Source organism: Panthera leo, chromosome D2 (assembly GCF_018350215.1).
Source record: "Panthera leo isolate Ple1 chromosome D2, P.leo_Ple1_pat1.1, whole genome shotgun sequence".
Classification (NCBI taxonomy): domain Eukaryota; kingdom Metazoa; phylum Chordata; class Mammalia; order Carnivora; family Felidae; genus Panthera; species Panthera leo.
In genome coordinates, this window is record NC_056689.1 from 15333771 (window position 1) to 15361154 (window position 27384).

The window sequence follows — 27384 nt, forward strand, 5'->3', positions numbered from 1 at the left end:
GCTAATAGAAGCTCTGCCTGTTCCCCAACGCATCACTTTTGAGGTCACTCTGGGCTTCAATATCAAGCTGGGAGACAGTGGAGGATTGCCTGGAAGACTGCTGTGGGACAGGTCTAAATCTGGAATATATCATTTGCTCCTACATCCTATTGCTTAGAAGTGACATAGCTGTAAGAGAAGTCAGGATATGTCTAGCTGAGTACCCAGGAGAAAAAGTAAAAACACTTGGTGAACAGTGAGCCAGTCTGGTGTATTGGGTAATTTTCCAAACATAAGACAGAGGTTTAAATCCTGGGTAGCCCAAGAGAATAATTAAGGTCCATGGCACATTCTATTTCTGTTGGCTGGTACCATAGGGAATGATTGAAATCGATTCAAATCAAGAATACAAATAAGGAAGCCACATTTTTCTATCCAACTCTTTTTGGCTCATGCATCTGAGAATAGAAGTAAATTCTTTTCTTGTTCTTACAGAAACAAGGTAGTGGTGCCTCTGCTGCTCTCAGGTTTATGAGTATTATTTGCATCTACCCAACCAGGGTAGATGCCTCTCAGGAGCCTCTCAGGAAACCATTCAAGACTTGACAGATTAATCATTGGCTTTAAATCAAAGTCAAGGTAACAGGTAATGCACTTTAGAAAGCCAACAGCGTGAGGGGCACCGTGTTCAAGATTTTTCAAAAGAAATGGAATCTATCAGACTTTAAGTCCCATTTAACCATCATTCAAGTAGGTGGACACAGAAAAAGGGAAAAGTGAGGGTTGATAATCTATTCAATCCGTTTCTGTTCTCCTTTAGCCATCCAGGTGACCCAGGCTGACGGGTTCACCCATTTCTGTTAGAAGGGGAGAAAAATGAAGGAGGAGTCACAGTGTTCCAAACAAAATAAGTCAGGTGACGTAAAGATACTGTCTGATGAGGGGAAGAACCAGGAGGAGGAGCCAAAAGAAAAAGGCACTGGAGGGAGTCTTTTATGAGATGCATGTGAGCTCCGAGCTAGGGAGAGAGCACTGGCCTGTGAAGGTGACATCCACCCTCAGAATGGCCACAGTCCCATTGCTTCCTCCCACTTAATAGTGGGAAAGCCAGGCTCCAGAAGATGAATGCTATCTGCAGGCTCACAGCTAGTTAGTGCTGGAACTAGGCAAACCCTGTGGCTCTCTATCTCTTAACCAGAACGTCTCTTTCTGCCTGACCCTTTTACCTTCTTCTTTCCTTTTTCCTTTGGGATATTTGTTTGGATTTGTACTGTGATGCTTATTTAGTTTGTAAAACACTCAGTAAAGTGGGGTAGAATGCCTTCCATCGCTGGCACATCCTTTCAGAAGCTCCACATTATTTTTCTGGTTGCAAAAAAAAATGCAACTTAAAAACCCCACTTTATCTCAGGATATTTAACAGAGCATCACAAATGACTTGGCCTCTCCAATTTTTGACTCCATTATCAGAGCCTCCGTGTGATTTCTAAGTTCCTAGTGTCTTTCCAGCTCTGACAGCCCATCAGGTCAGGAGATACAAAATACTTATAGGATATGATACACTCGGGGGAAATTTGAACCTCTCCTCTCTGCTGGAGTCAGAGTATAAGTCTCTCCCAGGGAGCAGGTGCTGTTGGCGGGCATCCCAGGCTTGAGACCATGGCTGGTGTCAAGAGGGAAGATGAGCACTTGTTGACTTCTTGCTAACACGGTGCCTCACAGGGGAGTTTGACACGCCTGAGCATTCATGCACCGGCTAGCGATAGGATTGGGCGTCAGAAACACCACCACAACAGTGAAGCAGAGTGGAGGGATTTCAGGCAAAGGGAAGAGGGGAGCTTGCTCTGATGGCAAGTGATAGAATCCCCAGGGCTGAGAGGATGGAACCCATGCTAGCACATCTAGAGTAACAGGAGAGGAGAGAGAACATATGGCCCAGATGCACGTAAGAGATGGGTCGACAGATGGAAGGATGGATGGAGTGGGGAAATACAGTTGGCCTGTATGAAGAGCCCACTTGAAGTGAGGGGTCATGATTTTCAAGAAAGACCTGTTGTAGTTGCTTGTGTTTTTTTTTAAGCCACATTCAGCTTCATGGGTGCAGGTATAGAGCAGTAGAGTTGGCCTTCATCAGGACTGAGACTGAGTTGACTGAGTGCCAGAAAGTAAAACGAAGACAAGGAAACTGACAGTGTATGAAAGGGTGTGATAATGTCTGCAGTGCCTGGCCATGTAATGCAGGCTAAGAGATAAACAGGCAAGGGTGGGAGAGGGGTGGGAAACAGGACCTGGTGAAGGGCTTTCTGGATCTCAGAAAGGTGTCAGAGTTGTAGAAGTTGTGATATTAGAGGAAAATAAGCTGGAGAGATAGGAGGTGGTTGCAGAAGAGTAGGATGTTTGAAACAAACATTCATCGAAGGCAAACAGTCTTTGGTGATTATAGTCTAGGATCACGGCCATGGGAGTGAGTGGCTGAGGTTGAGTGAATGCGATCATTAGAGGAGTGGGAGTCAGGGGCCAGGATACTGCAGTCTCAAGAGTGATTGGTCAGAAGTGTGCTGGAGAGTGACAGTGACCCCGAGCCAGAATCCCCACTCAAGGACTCAGAGTGACCTAGAGGGCCATGGAAGAAGGCAACGAAGGAGAATGGTGTGGGGTAGACAGAGACAGCACCACTGAGAAGCAAGAGGACATCTTCCACCTGCTCAGACCCAGGAGCGAGAGGAGTGCAGGAGAACAGTCATCCCCACTAGAGGGCAGGGAGAGCTAGCTTTCCAATAGGGCACGAAGGAGAAGAGAACATTCAGAGAAGTTGAGGAATAGATAGTGAGTTCCCGAGGGCACAGCGAAAAGATCTCAAGAGTTTGTGGCCTGGGTGGGAGTTGGGTGGTAGTTAAGATCAGGTCAGAAAATGTGATTTACACAGTACTATGGAAATCAGGCTACAGGGGGTCCTGGGTTCCCCATGGCAAATGACACAAACTGTCATAAAGGCACATTCTCTCAAGGGTGATGAAGCAGATCCTATCATCTAAGACTGGGTCACATGCATGGAAGTTTTGAGGCTGCTGAGATGAAATTTAGTTATGCGTGCAGCTTTCATTATCCTCATTAGTATAGGATTGCTACATTTTTATCACAGCAAGATCCAGATTTTTCCAGAAATCTTCTTACGGGGTGTCTTAGGAAATATTTAAGTGTCATTTGATAAAGTGGGTTTTTGGGAAGCCCTAGAAAAATGGTATTAGAAATGCATGATGTTATGTGGACACTTACCTTTTCTATTAGTTGCGTAACTACAGTTTTCTGTCAAATTACGATTTTTCAGTATTTCTTTATAATGAATGATATGGCATTTGAATATATTTTATATTTTGTATGCACATTCCCATGGTATCACATCCTTCTGGTGTTTGCTCATACAATAGCTCATGCAAAACACAACCAATAGTATAGATTACTCTGTCCTCTTATTGGAGCAAAGTCGTGATGAAAATTATGTTTGTTTTCAGGCGTTTGTATGTATAGGTCATGAGTCTTGGGGATCAGGACGTTACCATGATGTGTGGACATGTGGCCACATGTGGTAGATGGCCAATAAATGTCTCCTGGTAATTAAAATCATAAGTGGTAATTGAAAAACCAAAGCTTATTTTCAGTATTCTTGCAAAATTGATATATGCAGCTCTTTATTCATGCGGGCTGTGCAATATTGTTTGAACCATTTTCTGCTAGATGGTGAGACTCTCAAAGGCTGGAACTCCTTGCCTTATTCATGGCCCTCCCCCCGTGTGTTGACTGGCTCACGTAGGCTGCCCAATAAATATTGGTTGAGTGAGACAGTAGAGGCAGTCTACGTGTTCCTGAGCACGAGTTCTTTGCCAGATGCCATACTAGGCACTTCAGCTCTCAAGCGCAGTATATTCCAGAATATTTCTTATAATAACTCTATAAAGTGAGCAAGTGTTATTATCCCTATTTGAGACATTAAAAAAATATTGGGAGAATGAGGCTCCAGGCTTCACGGTCACCAGTGGTAGAGGAGGGGATGGGGATGTCCCCTAAGTAGGCCACACTGCCTTGGAGGGAAGGGAGGGAGGGAGGCAAGAAGGAAGGAAGGAAAGAATTTTCTAAAAATTCTCTCTGGTTGTTGAAACTTAAAAGTTTTACCTGAAAGGGCTCTTAAATATTAATATGGCATCACCACTGTTAGCAGCTCAGTTTCTGGAATGATCCACCGCCTTAGCAACTGTGAAACCCAGATGGCTCTTGCCGAATGAATGTAGAAAGCAAAGGCATAGTGATCAGGATGTAGCCACACATTACCATCAGATCTGGAAAACATCAGAAAATGGGATTTATGTTCCTGTTTGTGTGAGATGTTATCAGCCATCTCATAGTCTGGCTAACACCCCATAATCACTGGCCTGTGGGGACATTTTTAAAATATCTGTGTAACCTAATCTTATCTAAAGTTAATGCAACCCAAACCTTTCTCCTTAGTGGCGACACCACAGAGAGCCATAGCTGTCCCACTAATCTTGAAACTCTCTAGAATTCTTTCTTCTCTATGGCAACATTCAGGTCATTAGCGAGTCCTTAGTTCTAACATCTACATGGCTCAAGTAATCTATTAAATCCCTTGGTTCCAAACTTTACCCCTAAAATAATAGGTTCTCCATTCAGAATTCCTAAACACATATTTTTCTTCATTTCAAATTATGTGACATGTGAGTGAGAGAGACAAAGCCATGCTTGTCTAGATAGCAAGTCTGGGAAGAAAAGAGGCTTTGCTGTTGAACATGAAAAGAGTCTGCATATTTAGAAAGAAAATGTAATGTTTATTATATTTTAGAGAGACAGAGACAGAGTGTGAGCAGGGGTGGGGGTGGGGGGGGCAGAGAGAGAGGGAGATACAGAACCCAAAGCAGATTCCAGGCTCTGAGCTGTCAGCACAGAGCCCAACGCAGGGCTCAAACCCACCAACCATGAGATCATGACATGAATGAGAAGTCAGAGGCTCAACCGACTGAGCCACCCAGGGGCCCCCTGCATATTTTTTTTAAGTTTATTTATTTTGAAAGAGACAGAAGCAGTGCCAGCGGAGGAGGGGCAGAGAGAGAGGGAAACAGAGAATCTCAAGCAGGTTCCGCACTATCAGCGTGGAGCCCGACGTGGGGCTCAAACCCACAACTGTGAGATCATGACCTGAGTGGAAATCAAGAGTCGGACACTTAACTGACTGAGCCACCTAGGCGCACCGCGTTATTTTAACGACGCTCAAAAATAAGTTTGTGGAAGAAAAGTACAATAATACAACTCAGAATGAAATATGAATGAGAGAATGACTCTTACCTGTGTAAGGTCAAGTGCACTGGTGTCCTGTAAATGGCGCAAGAATGGAAGAAAAGCCATATCATTCACAGAGATCATGATTATGTATGTCAAGTTTTCTCGTACCTGTGCTTCAAACCTGCCCAATATAAGTTACCATGTACACGAAGTGCTTTTGGGTGCATTTCATTTTCTCCTATAGGCCGGTAGGAAAAAAGTAAATTCAGAGAAAGTTTTGCTCATAATCTGTTAAACCTTATTAGACAGTGTATGCTAAGGGGAAAATACGGATTTTAAATTCAAAAGGCCAAACCCTTCCACTGGAGAGGCTGCTTTGGAGACCCAGTGTTCTTATTTGTATAAAAAAGGAGAGGGGCACCTGGGTGGCTCAGTCAGTTGAGCGTCCAACTTCGGCTCAGGTCACGATCTCGCGGTCCGTGAGTTCGAGCCCCGCATCGGGCTCTGGGCTGATGGCTCAGAGCCTGGGGCCTGCTTCCGATTCTGTGTCTCCCTCTCTCTCTGCCCCTCCCCTGTTCATGCTCTGTCTCTCTCTGTCTCAAAAATAAATAAATGTTAAAAAAAAAAAAAAAAAAGGAGAAATTATACCTGCATAGCCAGGTTAATGTGTGCCATAAGTGAGATGCTATCACTTTTCAATGTGATTAACATTACATGAGCAGATGATGTTTTGAAATCAAAATTCTCTGGGAGAAAACAGTGCTGCTTCATTGAAAGGTATTCCACTGCTTTTAAAATCCAGCTGGCCGGACAGGTCATAAGAAAAATTTTATCGGTATGGATCTGTCTTAAAACAAATTGAGTCTCCTTGGAATATAAAATGGTTACAATAAAAACCTCTGTTGTGCCCACAAAATCAAACATGTATAAAGTATTCTAACACATTTTCCCCCTACTGTACCCTGGGCCAATACACTTCTTCTAGATCCTCTCTGTGATCCTTGAAAGGTGGTCGACTGCAGTGCCGTTGAAGGCCTGGAATTGGGGACTAGGAGAGAAATTGTCCTGTAAAATAATACAGAGCTAAAACCCCTCAGTGTCTCAGGAGACCAATTCTACTCCTTGATTTCCTTCTGCTGTGTGACCTTGGTCATGTCTCATATTCTATTTCTCCATCTTTAAGTTTGGATTCATTTCAAGGGGGTGATTATCAAATGGATGTGTGGCCATCAGGAAATGGGATGTATAATAAGACAGCTTTATAAATAAACATGTTAATCATTGTAATGATGATTTCTTCCCAGACATTTAATCTGGTGAAGTCTAGCAGATATAGAAGCCTCCTCCTAGGGCAAATAGCTGGGGACAGATGTACCTTTAAGCTCCCGTTCCAGAATTCTGTCTGGGAGAATTAGCTTGGGGTGGAGGAGGGGCTGGAGGGGCATCTCCATGCCTTTCCCGAAAAAACAAACAAACCCCACTCTACGACTTACGTGAAAATGACAATAATTCACAAACTTTAAAATGCCTTCTCTTGTATTATTTCTTTGGGTCACATCACGGCCCTTGATATAACCCACTGGTGAGAGGCAATGATCGTTTAGATTTCCAGCCTTCATGTTGTGGATGCTCTCTCCCCCGTCGGCATCTCTGTCACCGTGTGTGTGACCCACCAACAGAAGCACGCCGAGGAGGGTGCTTCTCCAAAGCTCAAGGACAGCTGGCTGGGGCCGAGCCCTGACTCATACATCTTGCGTTTCCAACACACGACATGCATGCATGAGGTCCAAACGTCCGTGGAAGGGATCTGCTCTGAGCTCAGCTTTAACCATTTTCTGGTGTTCTCCTCCTTCTGTGGCCCTGGGCAATTCGGTAACGATCTTAACTATGACCTCTGAAGGGAATACAATTTATAAAATCCACACACACATCCCAGAGTGTGTGTCTGAAAGCCCACCTGCAGCTTGAATCAAAAGCCCTGGCTAAAACCTATGTCTGCCTAATTATAGTCCACTCCATGGCCAGGGACTGATTCTCTCCTGTCAGTCCCCTCCTGGTGGCCTCATTGCACACATACGTAAAACGCCGGCCCGGTGTCTGGCACGCAGGTCCAATGAAGGCAGTGGCCATATGAAAACACAGCACGAAGAAATGTCTAGCAAAGTTATTTTAAAACACTGTCACTGGATAGCCCTAAACATAATAATGATAATACATGCGGTTTTCTGGGGAATCCAGTTAGTCGGATTCTTTGGGACAGCTGAGTGGTGTTTCTCAAAATACTCCTATCAGATAAAGGAGGAAAACTGGAGGGCCAGGAGGCCCAATCTTTACAATACTGTGCATTTAGACTTTGCTGTGCATGTTGTAAAGCAAGCTGACATTTTCTTTCAGTGCAGCTTTCCCACTGCAGGGCACCGTTTTTTTGTTAATTTATTTATTTTAGAGAGACAGAGCACAAGTGGGTATGAGGAGAGGGAGAGAGAGAGATAGAGAGAGAGAAGGAGAATCCCAAGCAGGTTCTGCCCTGTCAGCATAGAGCCTGATGCAGGGATTAAACTCACAAACCGTGAGATCACAACCTGAGCTGAAGTCAGACACTTAACTGACTGAGCCACCCAGGCGCCCCTGCAGGGGACTGTTTTTAATGTGTCCCCTTCACATAGTAGCCGGGCCTCTCCTTCATTTCCTCTGACCTCCTGGTAAACAGCCTCTTCCTTAGCTCCTGTCCCCATCACTTTTCACCTGAATGGGACTGTGGGTAGCTGACTTCCCGGCCCCAGCCCCTTCTTTGCTCCCCCAAAGCTGCAGGGGAATCTTCCTTAACTGCAACTTTACTCGTGTTTTCCTGAGACTCAAAAGTCCCCACTGCCTGCCTGTTACCTACAAGATTAAGTTCATGCGTCTCCGTGAGAGTCAGGTTTCCACTCGAGCCGGCCTGCCCTGAGTCCCATCTCCTCTGGCCCAGGCTTCCGGGCCTGGATGGCACCTTCCCCACAGGGTTCTCTGGAATGGAAGCGGGGACACTTTGGGTGGATTTTGGTTATCGGACCTTCTGTTTCAGCCAGCCATTCTCTTTGGCTTCCCGACCATTCCAAGAGGATGTCAGCTCTACCTCTAGCCTGGCTTGACCACGAAAGAGGGGGCCTGTGCAGACTGACCACACAGAATATCTCCATTCCTGGGCTTAAGTCACTACTGCTCAGTCCACAATAATTTTCAGAACTGGGTGGAGAAAAACGATCCATAGCAAGGATTTCCTCAAAGCGATAAAGTTCTCCTGCCCTCAAGACTCTCTAAACTCTGCCCTTGGGAGACACGAGACCTCTAGAGAACCACATTCCTAAGGTCGAATTGGTTCAGCCACCTACAGAAATGCTTTCTCTTTGTTGTGCTTTGGCCATATTAGAACAGCTCGTACTTTCTGGGCAATTCTCTTAAGGATAGTGTTCACCAGGTTGCACCATGTACCTTTTATTAGGGTCCTGGGAACATTCTCTTTCTGGTGTCTTCGCTTGAAATAGCCAAGATCCTGCCAAGCAATTATTTTGTTGTTGTCTTAAGGACACAAGAAACTATTCAAGGTTTCTTTCTACATTGTCTTCTAGAAAGCCCCAGGGAAGTCTGTGGCCTACCTTTAGTAAATATATAGGGTATCACAGAATGCAGCTAGGGTCTCTTGACATTATTCTTTCTGGCTTCATCATATTTTTTCTTGTCCCCAATTTTACTTAAATTTTATCATTTGCCATTGTACTGTGCACGACTTTTTAAATTAACTTCATTCCTTTCGGGAATTAAGTGTCAATAAATAAGCCAGGCCTGGCCTGTCGCTGGTACATGTGGCAAACAGCACTGAAAGGGGAGCAGTGCTTGCTCACCGGGGGGAACCAGCAAAGGGAGGAAGGAAGGGTCAGTGGTCAGGAGAGCTGCCCGGTACGGCAGCAAGAGCTGCCCCACATTGTGGCCACATGCAGGAAATTGCTATATATCCTCTGTGGCGAGACATCTGGGACCTTCTAGATACATTTTCAGTTCAAAAAATTAATTTCCACTGCTTTAATTAGGCATTCTCATCTATCAGCACTCAGGCTCTAAGACACTCTAATAATTTAAATTTAAAAATTATTTAGTGAAGGCGTTCCTGTGTCCCACTGACTTAGACCATGAGAACATCACAACATAAAAGATGCCAAGGGTCAGTTTCAGTGGAAACACCGGACAGAAACGGCCAGCCAGGTCCTCTCTCACTGACACCAATGGTGTAGGTCATGGCGTAAGGGCAGTTGACTCTTGGTGTTCCCTTTGGAGGAAATGTGCTCCAAACCCGGTGAGCCTCTCGGAGGAGAATATATGGTCTTGCTTTGCATTTGAGCAGCAGAGTAGTGCATGTACAGAATGACCGGGTTTTTTTATTTTTGTATTCTTTTGCAATGTGATCCTGACTATGAATCTTTTGTTCCTAAAAGGAGGTACGGAGGTCTACCTTAACTGAGTGTTTATCAAAAACCTTTGGCAATTAGGGTGTCCCTGTCGAGCAGCCGTCCCTCATGGCACACTGTTTCCTCAACTGTCTTTGTCAGTGCCGAGATGCACCCATGTTCCTCATGGTGTGGGTCTTTACTGCTCACATGATAGAAATCGAAACTCCTCATTTTATTGTGTGTGTACACACACACACACACACACACACACACACACACTGAAACACACACACCTTCCAGTTTGTTTGATGTAAGGGGGAAAAACGCCTTACATTCAGCCCAATGTAAAGGGGGAAAAAAAAACCCTTACATTCAGCTCAACATGGTAAATGCCAGACCTGGATGGAGAAGTATGGAGAAAGAAATTGTAAAGAAATGCAGATTTTTGAAGCATGTCATTTGACCAGTTTTGCTAACCTATTGGAGGTGAAAATCCTCCTTTATGCTTCTTCCTTGTGGAGTCTAAGAACTATCTCACTTTGTTCACTGAAAGAGGGTTTCTTCCCGAATTACATTATTACTTGCAGAAAACCAGTGTTGTCCCCGTGCCATTTAGTAGGATGAGACATCTCCCACCCCCGGAGTCTAGTGCCTGCACGTCCAAGGGTCCCAGTGGGCAGATCAGTTAGGACACTGTGGCCATTACTCACTCTGGAGGCCCCAGAGCATGCAGTGTGAATTACTCATTGCTGATAATTCATGTATGTATTTCTATACATCTGTACCAGAGGGAATAAAAGCTTTTTATTGCAGCAGGAGCTAAGACACCCTTGAAAGGTTTTAAAAAGGAGTGCTTTCAGCTAAAACCCAAAGCAGTGAGGTCTTGGGGAAAGACAAATGGAATCAAAGATGTGGGATCAGCCCTTCACTGTTACACTTCATGTAACACTGCCTGCTTGCTTTCTCCATCCTGATCTTGAGTTCTGTTTCATTGACTGTTATCCTAACAGTTCTGTATGTACATTATTACTTGAAGGTTGTAGTTTCCCATTTCTGACTTGTTATGACCATCTCATTTATGGGTTCTGTGGAGAGGCTTAGTACAAACATTGATTTTCTTTGTCTGCCAAACACGCAATATAATCTGCCATGCGTTTTCTCAATAGAGTTTCCATTGCCTGTGCATGCAGTGACCTGGATAAAAATCTTCCCTTCATTTACCCATTCAGGCATTGCACCAACTACTCTGTCGGCACCTACTAAGTAGCAGGCACTGTAAATAATGATAAGGGATGTTGGAAAAAATGAATGGTATGGGAATGGATGTCAGGAAAGTTTTTACGTCTGAATTCAGTCTCAGAAGACGTGTAAAAGGATTCGGAGACTTACCCTTTTGGCCATGACTGAGTAACCAGTACTGGACTATACTTCCTGCCATAAACAATTATGAAACTAGGAAAAATATCTTAATCAACTGCTTTCAGATATTGAACAGACAGTGCAAGCCTCTGATCAACAAGAGAAAGGAGAGACACAAGTAAGCTCCATAATTACCCTTGCTTTCTTCCTGGAGACCCTTTCTTATCTGTAGTATGGGGGTTGGGGGCAACACCCAAATAGAGTACAGTCGTCTTGCTGAGCTACGGAGGCAGAATCAGAGTTCTCAGCTGCTAAGGTAGCTAAGGTAGCTGGGTTTTGTGGGTCAGAGTATCAGAAAGAAATGAATTTCACAAGGAAGGCACTGTAAAAATCTGTACAGGGATCCTCTTTAGTAATTGGATGAATATTAACCTGCTGACTGTTAGAGGCAAGTCCTGACAGAGAATAGTAACTGTGGAGGTCTGAACTAAATAGAAAATATGGAGGCTGTAAGGTGCCGAGATGTAGAAATTCCAATCATCCAGCAGAGACACCTTATTGAACATCCCAGGAATTCAACCAAGACCCCAGAAAGACCAAGCTTTAGGAGTAGAGATATTATCACCCCACAGGTCTACTCTAGACACTCTAAAAACAAGTTAAGAGACTCTTAAATATAGATAACAAACTGAGGGTTGCTGGTGGGGTGTTGGGTGGGGGGGATGCACTAAAGGGGTGAGGGGCAATAAGGAGGACACTTGTTGGGATGGGCACTGGGTGTTACATGTAAGTGATGAATCGCTAAATTCTGTTCCTGAAATCGCTATTACACTATATGTTAACTAACTTGGATTTAAATTTTTAAAAAAGTTTCAAAAGGATCAAGCTGGCAGGCTGATGTGCAAATAAATTAACTACTTAACAGAACAAAACTCTTTGAAAAGACCAAACAAACAAACAAACAAACAAGTCCAGACTGTCAACACTATAGCATCAACAATATCCAGCATATAATAAAAGTTTCTAGATATAAAAATAAGCAGAAAAAGTGGTCCATAACCAGGAAAAGAAAACAATAAATAGAAACACACCCAAAGATGTTGGAGGTAACAGAAAAGAAGTTTCAAACAGATATTAATATGCTTAGGAATTCAGAGGAAAAATTATCATAATGAGTGAACTGATGGAGACTATCATAGGAAAGAGCCAGAAAGTCTAAAAATAAAATCCAATGTCTGAAATGAAAAATTCAGAGGATGGAAGAAAAGATCAATGAACTTGAAGACAAGGCAATAGAAGCTGTCCAAACTGAGGCAAATAATAAAAGGTTAAAGAAAATAGAAACTCAGTGATCTATGGGGACAATATCAAGCATTCTAATATATGTGTAAAATTGGAATCCAAAAGGAAAAATGATAAATAGGGGCAGAAAAAAATTGAAAAAATATTCTTCAGAAACTTTCAAAATTTGATGGAAAATATCAATCCATAAATCCCAGGAGCTCAGCACACCCCAAGCCAGATAAACACAAAGAAAACCAAACCTAAGCACATAATCCTCAGACTGGTGAAAATTAAAGAAAGAAAAATCAAAGAGCATCCGAGATTTTTCTATAATCATTTTGTCAAGCTCATGAGAAAGTTTGAAAAACACTTTACAGACAGGGAAAAAGCATCTGAATTATTAAAATATCATAAGAAATAATGCAAGTCAGAAAACCGTGCAATGATATTTTTTAAGGGCCGAAAGAAAACTATCAACCCAGGATTCTACAGCTAAGGAAAATATCCTTCAAAATTGAAGGCAAAATCTACATATTTCCAGAAAAACAAAAGTTGACATGATTACCAGCTAACCTCCACTGTAACAAATGTTAAAGGTAATCCTTCAGTTTGAAAGCAAATGATAACATAGAAAATCAATTCTACATAAAACAATGAAGATTGCCAGAAATGGCAAATATGTTAGCAAAGATGTTCTTTTCTTTTTAAAAACTTTACTGTTTAGAGCAGAATAATGACAGTGTATTATGGGGGTTAAATATACGTTCAAGTAAAATGTTTGACAACAATAATGGCAAGGACATGAAGGAGTCAATATACCATTTTAATAATCTTACAACATTACAGCAAGAGTGGTATGAAATCCATCTATTGCAGATTGCAAGAAGATGAAAATGCACATTGTAATCCCTAGCCAAAATAAAGATATTTTATAATGATTGAAGAGTCAATTGATCATGAAGATAAAACAGTCTCAAAAGGCATACACCTAATAACAGAGGTTTAAGGAATAAAAACTAGGTGAGTTAAAAAATAGTTGAACTGAAGGAAAATTAAAAACACCAGTATAAAAAATGTATGGGATACAACCAAAGCTATGTGTAGAGAAAAATTTACAGCTCTAAAGGTTTATAATAGCAAAGAAGAAAGGTTTAAATCAATGATCTAAGCAAGGAGTTGGCGAACTATGGCTATGAGCTTAGAATGGCTTTTATATTAAAGGGAGGGAGATGGGGAAGGAGGGAAAGAAGAGAAAGAGAGGGGACGAGGAGGCAGCAGTAATATAGACCATATGTGGCCCCAAAATCTTAAAATATTTACTCTCTGACCTTTTACAAAATACAAATTGGCAACTCCTAACCTACACTTTCACCTGAAGAAACTAGAAAAAGAAAATGAAATAAAACCCGAAGCAAATAAAAGAAGAAAATTAAAAAAAAAAAAAATGAGAGCAGGAAATCTATGGATCATAAAATAAAGAAACAATGGAGGAAAATAATCATGAAATCAAATATTGATTCTGAGGAAATACCTATAAAATTGAAGAAAAAAAAACTACCCAGACTGATCCAGAAAAAAAAAAAAGATAAAACACAGATTATCAAGATCACGAATTAAGGAGTGGACATTACTACAGATCTTAAAGCATTATAATAATAAGGACATTTTATAAATTTGACAAGTTAGGTGAAATTAAAAACTCATTGAAAAATATAACTTTCCAAATTTGACACCAGAAGAAACAGAAAATCTGAATAGACCTATATATATGTGCTAAAGCAATTGAATTCATAAGGAAAAACAAAACAAAACAAAAACAAAACATCTTGGCCACAGAGAGAACTCTAGAATCCCTGTTACCATTAATCATGTAAACTGTATTAAACTCTATTACACATGTAAGCAAGGATTATGACCAATATTGCCTTAACTCTTTCGGAAAATAGAAGAGAAAACACTTTCCAATTCATTTCATAAATTCAACATGTATACCAGACAAGGACATCACAGGGAAATAAACCTATAGGCCAATATACCTTGTGAATGTATATATGCAAAAATTCCCAACAAAATACTAGAAAACCACATCCAACAATATATAAACCTGTCACGTTTCTCCCGGTAATGAAAGATTGGTTTAATATGCGGAAATTCATCAATAGGGTTTACCATATCAACAGAATAAATGGGAAAAACAGTAAAAGCGTTTGCTAGAATTAAATACCCATTTGTGATTTTATTATAAATTCTTAGATAACTGGAAATAGAAGAAGACTTTCTCCTTCTGACAAAGAGCGGTTATGAAAAACCTACAGCTAGTGTCCTTACATAATGCTAAAAGACTGAATACTTTCCCCCTAAACTCACATTTATTTAACATTGTACAGGAGGTTCCAGCCTATGCAATAAATGGCCAAAAATAGAATAAAGTCGTAAAGATTTTTAAACTCCCCAAAAGTGTTACCTACACTAACTGTCCCTGCTTTTTTCTCTTCCCTACTGTTGGCTCCAAGCAGGCATCCCCTCCCCCACTCATCATTACACCGACACATCTCTTGCAGAGATAATCATTCACTTCTGTATGGCCAAATCTCACAGTTAATTCCCCAGGTAATTTGACCTATAAGCATCATTTAACATAGCTGATGTTCCCTCTTCCTTGAAACTCTTTTTTTCTTTTTTAACTTGCCTTTTGCTTCTTTCTGGTTTTCTTCTGACCTCACAGACCACTTCTAGCCAATCATTTTTTGGGAGAACCTCACCTCCCCAGCCTCTGAATGGAACGCTCAGAGCTCAGCTCTCAGACCTGTCCTTTCTCCCCAGATTACTTTAAATCGCCCCTATATCCTGATAATTCTCTCAGATGTTATGAATTTCTGCCAGAACCCTTCCCCTGAACTCCAGATTTCTTAATCCAACTGTCTACTTGACATCTCCATTTTGATTAATAGCGAACAGCTAAAACTTCACATATGGAAGAAAAACTTCCTGATCTTCCCCTCAGCCCACCCAAAGGCTGCTCGCCCTGCAATCTTCTCCATCTCTGTGGACAGTCTTTTCACTTTTCACCTTGCTCAGGTCAGAAAACTTCACACCATTCTTCATGAATCGTTTCAACATCTCCCATCCAAATTGGTTCCCAAATCCTAACAGACTACCTTCAGAGAGATCCAGATGTGATCATTTCTCCATACTTTCCCCGATGGCCTTTATCCAAATCACCACTGTGTCATGTGTGTTAACTAACAGCCTCCTAACTGATGTCCTGGCTCCCACCCCTGCTTCTTCTGTAGTCCGTTCTCTGGACAGCAGCCAGCATGATCTCCTCCAACAGAAATCAAACCACATTTCTCCTAAGCTAAAAACACCCAAGGGTTCTGAGGGACCACTCCGAGTAGGATCTTTCGCTTTTCCTGTTTCTGGTTCCTATGATCCATGCAACTACCAGAGTACTTGTAAAATACGCTAGCATGTATTCGCAAAGCGTGCAGCTGGTTTTTTGAAACTAGATGCAGGATATTCCATTTATTCCTATTAGTTTTTCAGCATGTTAGTTTCAGTCCACCATCCTGTCTGCGGAGATCGTTTTCGGCCACAACTCTGCACTCCAGACGGTGCCAGTAACTTATGTCGTTGGCACACTGTGTATGTTCCCCTTTAAATCATTGACAAAAACGTTGAGCGCCGCCCCCCCCCAACATCCCTGCTCTCAGTCATGTGAGGTGAGGTGGCAGGCGTGGTCTGCCCTTATGGTTAGGCAACGGAGCTCTTCCAGAAAAGAAGCAGGGAGCTTTCCATCCTGAAAAACACATCAGCACGTACCTACTTGCTCTCAGACATCTCCACCTGCTACCCTTGTTTAGCATCCCCTCTGCTCAGCTGTGACCTGCAGGTTTCTGGTAAAGGTAGCTCAAGAGTATAACTGTACTGCCTTTCAACTTGGTGTGCATGAGCACCGTGCAAGTCTGTCTCCTCTCTCTCTCTCTCTCTCTCTCTCTCTCTCTCTCTCTCTCTCTCTCACACACACACACACACACACACACACACACACACACACACGAATGGGGAGGAGCTGAGAATCAGAATGGACACGAATGAAGAAAAGAGTTAATGACGATGAGAACGGTGACTTATTTGGGAATTTAAGAATTAAACAATCCTCCTGATTCCCAGACTTTCTTCGGTGTCTTCCCCTCCAGGGAAGGCCGGGGAAAATCCATTGTGAACAAAGGTTAACCCAGTGACTCCTTGTATAACTTCCATCTTGTTTGTGCTCTGCCAGGAACCTACTGCCAGCAGAGAGAGGTCGAGGCCATCATGGAAGGTGATGAGGACGACAGAGGCTGTTGCTGCTGTAAACCGGGCCACCTGCCGCACCTGTTGTCCTGTAATGCCGCATTCAACCTCCGCTGGCTCACCTGGGAGATCACACGAACACAGTACATCCTGGAGGGCTACAGCATCATAGACAACAACGCGGCCACCATGCTACAGGTTTTTGACCTGCGTAGGATCCTCATCCGATACTACATCAAGGTATCGCTGCTCTGGGCCCCGGGACACTTGTCTGAGTAATCATTCGGGGCTGGCTCAAGAGGCTCCCAAAGAGATTTGCAAAAGGCTAGATGCTGAAGCTTCTCCTCATCTTCTGAATTTGAGACCCAGCTAGGTTTGGGAACCACTGGTTTTGCGAAAAATCCTCAAGGGCTTTGAGGTAACCTGGAGCTCACGCTTTGAGTCACAGCCTAGGCATGGCCACTAATAGACAGTTCCTTTCCTTCCCTAAATCGGTGTCTTCCTTTCTAACACAGCACAGCTATGGTGATGATGGTGACGATAAATTGAAATGTCCTGGAAATATCACTAAACCTCAGCATTTACGTGCGACAAGTTACCGATTTAGATGCTCTGCAATTTCCACCCTAGAACCAGAATTATTTTTTGAGCCTAAAATAAAAACTCAAAAGTATAGCGAAATGATCCAGTTAGGATTAGTTATGACGGCCTTTCTTCCTCACTCGTTTGGGACTAATGACATAGTTTTCCTGTTGCTCTGGGGCCACGTCTGCCTAACCCATATTCCACCTCAGAAAATGTGCCGGTTTGGAGTGAAGCGTCCTGGGAAACAAATATGAACCTTGAACGAGGGTGCAGAGGGACAGTCGGGTCTAACAGCGGGGAGGACAGTCTGCGCGGGCTTCTGTTCATAGGGAGCACTTTGCATGGTGGGAACCCCGGGTCCTGGTCATCACAGGGGTCCACATTTTAATGGCATTTAAAACGAGGATGCTCATCCGTCTGAGATCCCAGACTCCCTGCCAGCTGAGGCTGTGAGAGGTGGCCCAGCAGAAATGAAGAAATACAAAGTAGGCAGATAACACAGGTGCCTGAAGCTTCAGGAGTCTCAACCAACTAAAAGAAAGACGTTTAGAAATTTGGAATAGCTACCGAGGAGAGCCCCACGTGTGTGTCAATAGTGCTCAAGTTTACAGGAAATAGAAGACAGACTGTAAAGAGTCAGAAGGTTAAATAATTCTTGAGCCTCACACCCCAAGGCAGGTGTAATGAGAAATGTTCGTGAGACCCCTTCCTGTGCGGAATATTCAAAACAAATTTAGGGGTTCGTATTCACCACCTTCATGTGTGCCGAAGGGGTGCAGGAATTTACAGCCCCGCCTCACGCAAAACTGTGGCTGTTTTGCCCAGCCTTGCATACATCGGGGAAGATTTGGGAAAGCACATCAGGGAGTGGTGACCTCCTGCCTCGTGATTCCACGGTCTGCTCCCTTGGCCATTATAAACTGCGCTGCAAGACGTGTTTCATACAGAGTCAGCCCTGGGCAGACTCGGCGTCGCAACTGGGGGTAGAGGTGGGGGGTGACGAGATAACCGTGGCACGCTGGCGCGAGAAGTGTGTTTCTGTCACACGTGAATGAAGAACGGAGGGGTTCTGTTCTGTGGCTCTGTTCCAGGAAGTCCTAGGGACCCAGGTTCCTTCCAGCTGCCAGCCCTACCATTTTAAGTGACTCCCCCCCTTCATGTTGCAAGAGGTAAGCCCCAGGCTCCAGTGGATGGAGGAGAGGACACAGGAAACGAAGACCAAGGGCGTGCACCAGCGGTCCCCTCGAAATGCTCCTGGAAGCTGCCACATTACATTCCTGGTGTCTCCCAGGGGCCGGAAGGTTGTCCTGTGCCAGCAGTGAGGGGTTAGGAAAGTGCATTCTGAGCAGCCTTGAACCCAGAGAGAAACCATCTGGAACTTTCCACCGTTGTTTCCGGTAGAGTTTCCACACTGCCACCCATCACCCCCTTTGCACACGCATTCCGGTACTCCCCGCCCCCACCCCTGCCAGACTTCCTCCTCCTGCCCTTCTCTCCTCATGCTCCCTGTGCTCACAAGCTCCCTTGGGGCCCTTGCCCGGCGTTCACCTCACCTGCATCTTCCGGCGACTCCCTCAGCACGGGAGCCACGCACGCCTGACTCCTCTTTGGGTCCCCAGCGTTCGGTGTGGCGACCTGTGTGTTGAGGTATCCAGGGAATTTTTGGGACTGAATGAACAAAGGTCCCAGGTAATGCGGATCTGGGGTCCGGGCCATAGAGTCCGGGCGGATGAGATCCAGATGTGTTCAACACTGAGCCACATCTCTGTGAATCGGGAGCTCCCCATAAACAGCCTTCCCGTGAGCGAGACTTGTGGGCAGACCCAGCCGCACATGATGGAGCCAGCAGGCCGCCACGAGTGAGAGAAGAGAGAGGGAAAGGATGAGGTGCCCTTTCAGGGTCTCCCCTCTCGGCTTTTCCAGAGGCCTTGGGGCACCACTCCGGGACCTGCTTTTCAAGGCCCCCCTCCCTTGAGCTGGTAATTGGATTGATACTCACTTTCCTCTTCTCCTGCCTCCCAATCCCCCGTATGTTTTCTAAAATGACAGTTTACCAGTTTCCTGATAAACAAGTCCAGGATAATGTGCAAGCAGCCGAGGCTGAAGGAGCTCCCCCCCGCCCCACCCCCGCCCAGAACCTGCCAGATAATATTTAGTTTGTGGGAAAACAATGCCCTTAACTCTGTTTTCCAAGAGGGGGGGGCGGGTGTCAGGTGGGGTGGGAGAGGCACCCGGCGCAATGCTTTGTTACCTGGCGGGGCGCTGCTCGCGAGCTGGGGGCAGACCCCTGGCACCAGGCTCCCCGAGTAAGCTGGCTAATCAGAGACTTGCATGTCCTACCCAGAAATTCTGACTCCGTGGGCCTGGGGAGGGGCCCTAGCCCCCGTATTTTTAAACTCATTTCCCAAGTGATTTGATACACAACTAAGCTTGGGCACCACTACGGACATATTTGTGCTCAACAGAAACAGAATTCTCTTAAATTCCAAAATAGTGCTCAGGAGGGGCCCAGGTCGGGTGGCAGGTGGGTTGGTTCCCAGTAGCATCAATGGGCCTGTTCATGCGGGGCTCTCTCTGCCTGTGGCACTCAGTGCTTGCCGCCCTGTGCTGTGGGGTAGCTCAGAACTTGCCCCTGTCCCCCCATGGAGCTAGTTAAAGAAAATCTCAGGGGTACCCAGTGGCTATCAGAACAGAAGAAACAGCATTTGAGGGTAAAAACCTTGGTTACTCGGCGAACAAGACTGCCTTTGTTATTCTGAATTGCTCAAAGTTTCAAGAGTTGGGTTTCATTCTTTTTGTCGTCATTATTGTTATTTTTATTGGGCAGGCAAATCAGAAAGGAAGAAAGGCATGGAGTATTTCCATTACACAAAAGGATTTCTTTTTTTTTTTTAATCTCCTAATAAACTGGGTCAGTTCCCCCACCCTGTAGGAATATACTTGAAATCATTTCCTTCCTGACGACTGGAGGGTTTTCTCTGGTGCCTCCTCCAGCTCCCCTCCACTTATTTGTGTTGAAAACCCTCGGAGCAGTCAAGGAATCCGCTTTCTGCGAGGGCCTGGTGTTCCTGCCGCCGTCTTTCCTGTCCAAGCCTTTCAGAAAGGAGATGCGCTTATCGCTGGCCTTGCAGAATGAGAAGCGGAAGACCGCACGTGTGGGTCTGCCTGCCGGGGCCCCCTTCCTAGAACGAGCTGTCTGGTAGAATATGCTGATCCACAATGAAAATGAGAAACCAGGAGAATCCCTGCTGGAGGAGCCAGATACGGTGGATTAATTCAGAAGAGGTCTCGCTTTCCACATGGTTCTATGCCGCCCATTCATTCTCCCTGTCCTCACTTACCGGGTCGACTTAGTGTCGTATCCGTTTCATCCTGACAGATTCGGAAGGATTTCACACTGTTCGTTGACTCTGTCTCCCCGACAGGATTTCTGCCTGCGTGAAATGGAAATGGAGTATGGTTTGCCACCGTTGGGTGTGTTGTGTTTTCTCCGGGGCGAGGGGAGCGGGTTCCCCTCGTGCACTGGGGAGCTGAGCCGGGGCAGCACTGGGAAGTCAACACTGCAAGGTTCTGCCAGACCTGGAGGAGGAAGTTTCAATCTCTGGGATTCAAACTCCTCATTAACTATGCTGACTTCATCGGTCGAGGGGGTTATTTTCATTCCTCCCTAGAAATGAATGAAAAAGTAAACGCCCTTCAAGTTTTGTTTGTTGTTCCTATCTGGTACATGTGATTGGGACATATTGGGGAAAGACCAGACCAGATGTTTGCTAGAGCCAGATGTTCAGACAGACCCAATTTCTTCGTACCCTTTGTAATCGTCAGCTGAGACACCTTGCCTCTGGCCAGTCACAGATCCTCCTGTGCTTGTAACTTTGGGTCAGCTGTTTAAACCACCCACATTCATAAAAGCTTTAAATTATCCTGCCAGCAAGTCGGCCGTAGAAAACCCTCCAGATCCAGGGGCCTCTGGGTGGCTGTTGGTTAAGCGTCCAACTTCTGCTCGGGTCGTGATCTCAGGGTTCGTGAGTTCAAGCCCTGCTTGTGCTGACAGCTCAGAGCCTGGAGCCTACTTCAGATTCTGTGTCTTCCTTTCTCTCTGTCCCTCGCCAGCTTGAACTCTGTCTCTCTGTCTCTCTCAAAAATAAACATTAAAAAAAAAAACAAAAACCCTCCAGATTCAGAACTGACATCTTTGAATATTGGAAGGCACTCTGGTGGCCACCACAGACTCAGCGGTCTCCCGGCCCCACATGCCTTCTGTTCCCTCACCCGTACCCCTCACCCCTCACCTGGGCTGCTAGCACAGACTCCCTGAGCCTCAAGCCCCTGGATGGGTAAGTCCTAGATCCAAGGACTTACATGCCAAATAGAAGTTGTGTGCCAGGCCACGTGCTGAGTTCTTTATACTCATTGTCTTGTTTGAAATCTCCGAAAGATGAACAGAAGTGGACTTTACTTGCACCTCTGTCCTTTCTGCCTCCCACTCAGCCTCCTGTGGCCTCCTCCTTCTTCCTTCCCGCTCTGTCCCCTCCCTCCTTATACTGAAGGGACTTCTCAAGACTGACGGGGTTGTCCTGGGTGCAGTGCCGCAGGAACGATAGAGCGTGTGAACCGCGGACTTCATTGTCCCCGCTCCACCACTTTGGGGTCGGGTGGGGGAGGCTTACGGAGAATATGCCCCAAAGAAGGCAGGCCACACGCCATGAGCTGCACGCAGATCAGCCTTCCCGAAGTCCAGGCTGCCGTCGGTCCTAACAGCTGAGAACGGCTGAGTCCGGCCTTTGCCGTCATTTGGCCCGAATCCACGGACCCCGTGCGTCCACCCACTCACCTGCTCAAACTCCTCAGATAACCTGAACCCGGACACTCGTCAGCAAGCGCCAACCTTGGTGCTCCGGATCTCGTGTCCCAGCCGAAGGGAGGGAAGAGCAGGAGAGAGGGCAGGAGCCTGCCTGGAAAAGTATGTCTCTGCCCGCTCAGTCACGGGGGTCAAGCCACCTACGCCCTGGCCAGGTCCGGGCCGTGTGGTTTCCTTTCTGCCTCCTCCCTTGGGAAGAATGTCTTTTTATAATCAGAGAGGGCCACGGGGCTTGGGGCCACAGGAGCGTGCATCGCTGCCTCTTTTGCACCAGACGCCGCCCTTCCCTGTTGCTGGCGATTCCCAGGTGACATACAAGCCACGTTCCCGGGGCCGCCCCAGCCTCAGTGGCACTGAGTACCCCTTCCAGTTGCCTGCGATAATAAAGGGTACAGAAGGCTATAATGAAGGTATACTACCACTGCTGCCGATGCACCCACATCCGAGTTGGATTTTCGTTTTCTCTGCGACAGTTTGACTTCTCCAGGCCGGGCGCTAGCCTTTCTGAAGGACGCATTCGTTCGCAAACTGCAAGATGGCTTTCGGTAAAGCTGTGACTTAGAAGAAGAAAGCCCGAGGGTGGCATTTTCCCCAGTTGGGATATTCCTCAGTGGAGTGTCTGTCTGATGGAGGGGAAAACACGGGTTATTTTGAAGGCATCACAGATGTCCACTGTCTGGGCACCCCGGATTACGTGTGCATGTGTGTTTCAACAATTCTACATCATAAGTACTTTCCATAAGAGTTTTGTTGTTTTTGGGGGCGCCTGGGTGGCTCAGTAGGTTGAACGTCCGACTTCGGTTCAGGTCATGATCTCGAGGTCTGTGAGTTCAAGCCCCATATCGGGCTCTCTGCTGACAGCTCTGAGCCTGGAGCCCACTTCAGATTCTGTGTCTCCCTCTCTCTCTGCCCCTCCCCCACCTTCTCAAAAATCAATAAACATTAAAAAAATGTTCTTTGAGAATTTTGTTGTTTTTGTTCATTAAACAGTCTTTGGCTGGGGTCTCAGGAGAGGGTCTGCCCCAGTGTCTTCCAGCCACCCGTGGCCTCCACAGGAGCCTGTGGCAACCCAAGGGTGTTCTCGTGTGTCTCTCTCTGAAGGGGTAGGGGTGGCTGTCATTCTTCCTCACCATGGAAATTCTGTTCTGGTACATTCTGTTAGCGTTCTGTTCTTCCCACTTCCCTCATCCCTGTGGTGACCCTTAAGACAGGACACTTTAGAATGTCTCAAGTAAGTCCTAAGCATTAAACCTGGCAGGAAGTGCCATGAAACCAACTATGTCTCATACTTCCCTGACATTGATTTACTTTATGAAATACAATAAATAAGAAGTCTTTGCGTCTTTCGAACGGCTCTAAGGGCTCAAAATCTTGCTTTCTGTCTGCAGAGCATCATATACTATATGGTAACGTCCCCCAAACTTCTCTTGTGGATCAAAAACGAATCACTTCTGAAGTCCCTGCAGCCTTTTGCGAAGTGGCATTACATTGAGCGTGACCTCGCAATGTTCAACATTAACACCGATGATGACTACGTCCCGTGTCTCCAGGGGATAACACGAGCCAGCTACTGTAACGTTTATCTAGAGTGGATTCAGTACTGTGCGCGGAAAAGACAAGAGGTAGGTCAGGGAGGTGGGGGCTGGAGGTACTGAATTAAATTTAAAAAACAGGAAGCATTTATCAAGTCCGTCTCTTATACTGTATGGTAGACAGAACATTAGCATCTGGATAAATGTTTATTTAACACTTAGACAAAATTAAAAGGAAGAATTCACATACCACGTTCTCCGATAGAGGAGCCTTGAAGGTATATTTCTCTCTATACTGTGCTCAGGGTTAGCACTGTTTTAAGCGTCTGTCATAGCTTTGAAAGTCTGGAAACTTCTTTGTTTAGAGCTGCTTGTGGAGCTTTCCGTACAAAGGATATCTGCTGAAATCCGGAGGATTTGCCGAACGTATTGAATTGTGGCCCTGCAACCGATCTGTTTAGCCATCAAGATGGCCCATCTCACTCCGCAGTCGTGTCTCTTGGGCATTATCGCCCACATGCTGAGGACACTTCCGGAGATGAATGCAGCCTCTCAGAAATGAAACCAAGGACAACAGCTTCTAGAAAGAAGAGGAGGAGGGTCGGCCAGGAGGAGGAGCTGGGGGAGGAGCAAGGGGAGGGAGTCAGTTGACTTTGCTTCCTGGGATTTGAAAAGCCAAATCCACATGCTGTTGATAGAAACAGTAGATCCAAAATGAATACACCCTCCTTAGTAGTGATGAAGTACGCCAGCGGACTTGAGGGGACAAACCAAGTTACAACACTAACCCAGGTCCTCAACCTTTCCGCGAGTGTTTAAAAACAGGGCGCAGAGGGAGCAGGTGGTAGGATCTGCCTTCCCAGGTGCAGCAGAGGGAATGTGTGCTGATAGCTTAACCCTTGCTTAGCCTCTTCAGGTGGCTGAGGTGTGCAAAGAATCTACGGGTATTCCGAGCTATCACCGCAGTGTTCCTCTTTCCTCGTGTGGTTCCTGAAATTGTTTCATTTGCCCTGCAAAAAGATATTTCGGCTCTTTCTTCTGCCTCTTCCCCGCCTCTCTTTTTAAGCTGACTTTGGATGACCCCTTAAATCTAGTTGTCGATTGTGGACTTAATGGTCAGTTCAGTGGGCTCCTTGTTATAGGGAGAACAGAAAACCCTCACCTGCACGTGATAGGCACGTCTTGCCCCTGCATTGGACGGTGCTAAGGTGGGCATTCATTTGAATGTAAGCCCTGACCCTCTTCTCCTGAGGCGCCATATTCAAAACTCCAGAGAATTGGGTCAACAGGCACATGTTAGCCCCATCTCTCCTCTAGAGTAGCTTCCTCATTTCAATTTTTTTTTTCCACGTCCAAGCACGAGAGAAACTCTGCAGGAAGCAGAGAGTCCCCCAACCCTGGGGTATTCTAGTCAACTCGGTGACCACAATGGCTGACGGACAACACCCCTGACACTCTACCTTTATGATTCTGTGTCCTTGCCTATTGGAACCCGTGTGAGAGTTGAATTAACATCCTTGCTCTTTCAGCCTTCCAAGAACCTGGACAGCGATGAGGACTCTCCTCTAGTGACCCTGTCCTTTGCCCTGTGCATCCTGGGGAGGCGAGCTCTGGGAACGGCAGCTCACAACATGGCCCTCAGGTACCTGCAGAAACAGTACCGGCACCAACGGTGTTTCTGAGTGATTTTTGTCAATCATTTTCTTTATTTTAAAGTTACAGATAGTTCCTTCTGTAATAAATTCTGCTGGGTCCAAAAGAAGGCTTTCTTGAGCACTGTGACCTTTTGGAGTTCTGCATTTGGAAATGCCACTAATACAGAACAGCCAAAACCCCAGGATTATGGGTACAGGGCCTTCTGTGTTACAAGCCATGGATTTGCTGAAAAGATGAAATGAAACCATTTATAGGAACTTCCTAGCCTGGTCTCTAGCAAAATTAATGCTTAATAAAAACGTCCGTTCCCTTTCCCCGTTTTTCCTGCAAAAGGAAATCATCACATCTGTGCTCCAGTGTAGACCGCACCCTGCCCTGTCTCTGCGGGGCTTTGATTAACTGGATGTCCCCTCAGCTGTGTTTTCAAACTCTGTTTCTACCAGATCTTCCTGCTCTGTTTGTAAATAGCTCAAGGTTCTCTCCTTTTTTAAAAAAATTGACCTGGGGGGCGCCTGGGTGGCTCAGTCGGTTGAGCGTCCGACTTCAGCTCAGGTCGTGATCCCACAGTTCGTGGGTTCGAGCCCCGCATCAGGCTCTGTGCCTAACCGTTTGCTCAGAGTCCAGAGCCTGCTTCAGATTCTGTGTCTCCTTCTCTCTCTGCCCCTCCCCTGCTCACGCTTTGTCTCACTCTGTTTCTCAAAAATAAATGTGAAAAAATTTTTAAAAATTGACCTATAATTGACATACAACATATATATATATATATATATATATATATATATATATATATACACACATATATATAATTGGAACCCAAAAGGGTTCTTTTGGTATTCAGCTGGAGCGAGTGTGGACTGGATTCCAAGCTTCTGAATGGCAAAAGCCACTCATGTATTGGTTTAACAGCCTTCACAGCCTCCGCACTAAGTAAGTCGAGGGGGACTTGCTGACGGTTCCCGAATGCCCTTCTGCAGGGGACGGCTGTGAGCCCTTACCAGTGGAAAGTTCTGGAAGGGTGTCATCAGTTTCGGTGTGTGACTTGGTGAGGGGTGAAGTGGTATGGTGGGCACGTCTCCTCATTTCTCTCTGGACGCAGCAGCCTTGAGTCACGCACAGGAAAAGGTAAACACCGAGGTAGAGCTATTCTCACAACTCCCACATCTCTGAATTTTACGATGTTCTTCACAGGTGAGAAATGCTAACTGACCATTTTGATGTGGAGTTAGAACTTGTTATAGGGAATACCCTGGAGAGGAGCTGACTGGCTTCTCTCGCCTGACTCAGCCTCATGCTGTAGACCCCGACAGTTTCCTCTGGGGTCGTCTGGGGCCAAATTTGATGATTGAAAGCCTAGCAGAAAGCTTGTGTGTGGGCTTCGTAAAACAGGATGATGTGGCTGCTGCAAGGGGCTCTTCGCTAAATAGAGAGTGTGGTTGGGGAAGGGCTTCAGAAGATTCTGGAATCACAAAATGCGTCTTCAGACAGTCATAGCCTCCAGGCAGCTGATCTTCTGTTTGACCCATTTGAAGTCGGTTTAAAAAAATAATAATAATAAATTCCGAATTTTCTTTGCAAACTGCAAATAAAATGCCTCAAGGATTTATTCTTTTAGTTCCTCCCTAAGCTACTTTCAAAGACTTCTTCCATCTTGCTCTTTGTGTGACTTGTTCAGATATTCCCCATCCAGGTGTTTCTTGCTTGGTCTGCTTTATTTATTTCTTCCTTGATTAAAGCACCAGGCTCACCAGCTGCTTGTTTTAAACCCGGTTTTGATGGGATTTTCTTTGTTTCAAACAATTTCTCCTACTCCCGCATCAGCTCTGCTTATAGTGATGAGATAAATCTGGGAACCATATTCTCGGTACTCTGGGGGAAGATTGGATTATCTGGGACCAGTTCCTTTTACTAAGAGGTCCCCTACCACAGCCAAATCCTGCAGCATACTTCCAATGCCATCTCCGATGACTAAAGGCAACTGACACTCTGCCCTGGGCCAACGGCTTTGGGGGCCTGATGGCCGTGAAGTTCTGACTTCATCGGGTGTGTCATGGGGAGTGGGGAGGGACGCAGTATGAGGGGAGGCTGGACCGTGGCAGGGCCCCCACCTCTACCTCAG

The 27384-nt window shown here is 45.5% G+C and overlaps 1 protein-coding gene across 1 annotated transcript in view; it reads left to right on the top strand.

Annotated features, from left to right (window-relative positions):
* Positions 1-27384, top strand: part of PCNX2 (pecanex 2) — a 299183-nt gene that overhangs the window by 245483 nt on the left and 26316 nt on the right. Inside the window, exons 26-28 of the mRNA XM_042908044.1 lie at positions 16621-16874; positions 23469-23702; positions 25142-25254. Of these exons, the coding sequence (XP_042763978.1) occupies positions 16621-16874; positions 23469-23702; positions 25142-25254 (601 nt within the window). The remainder of the gene's footprint in view (positions 1-16620; positions 16875-23468; positions 23703-25141; positions 25255-27384) is intronic.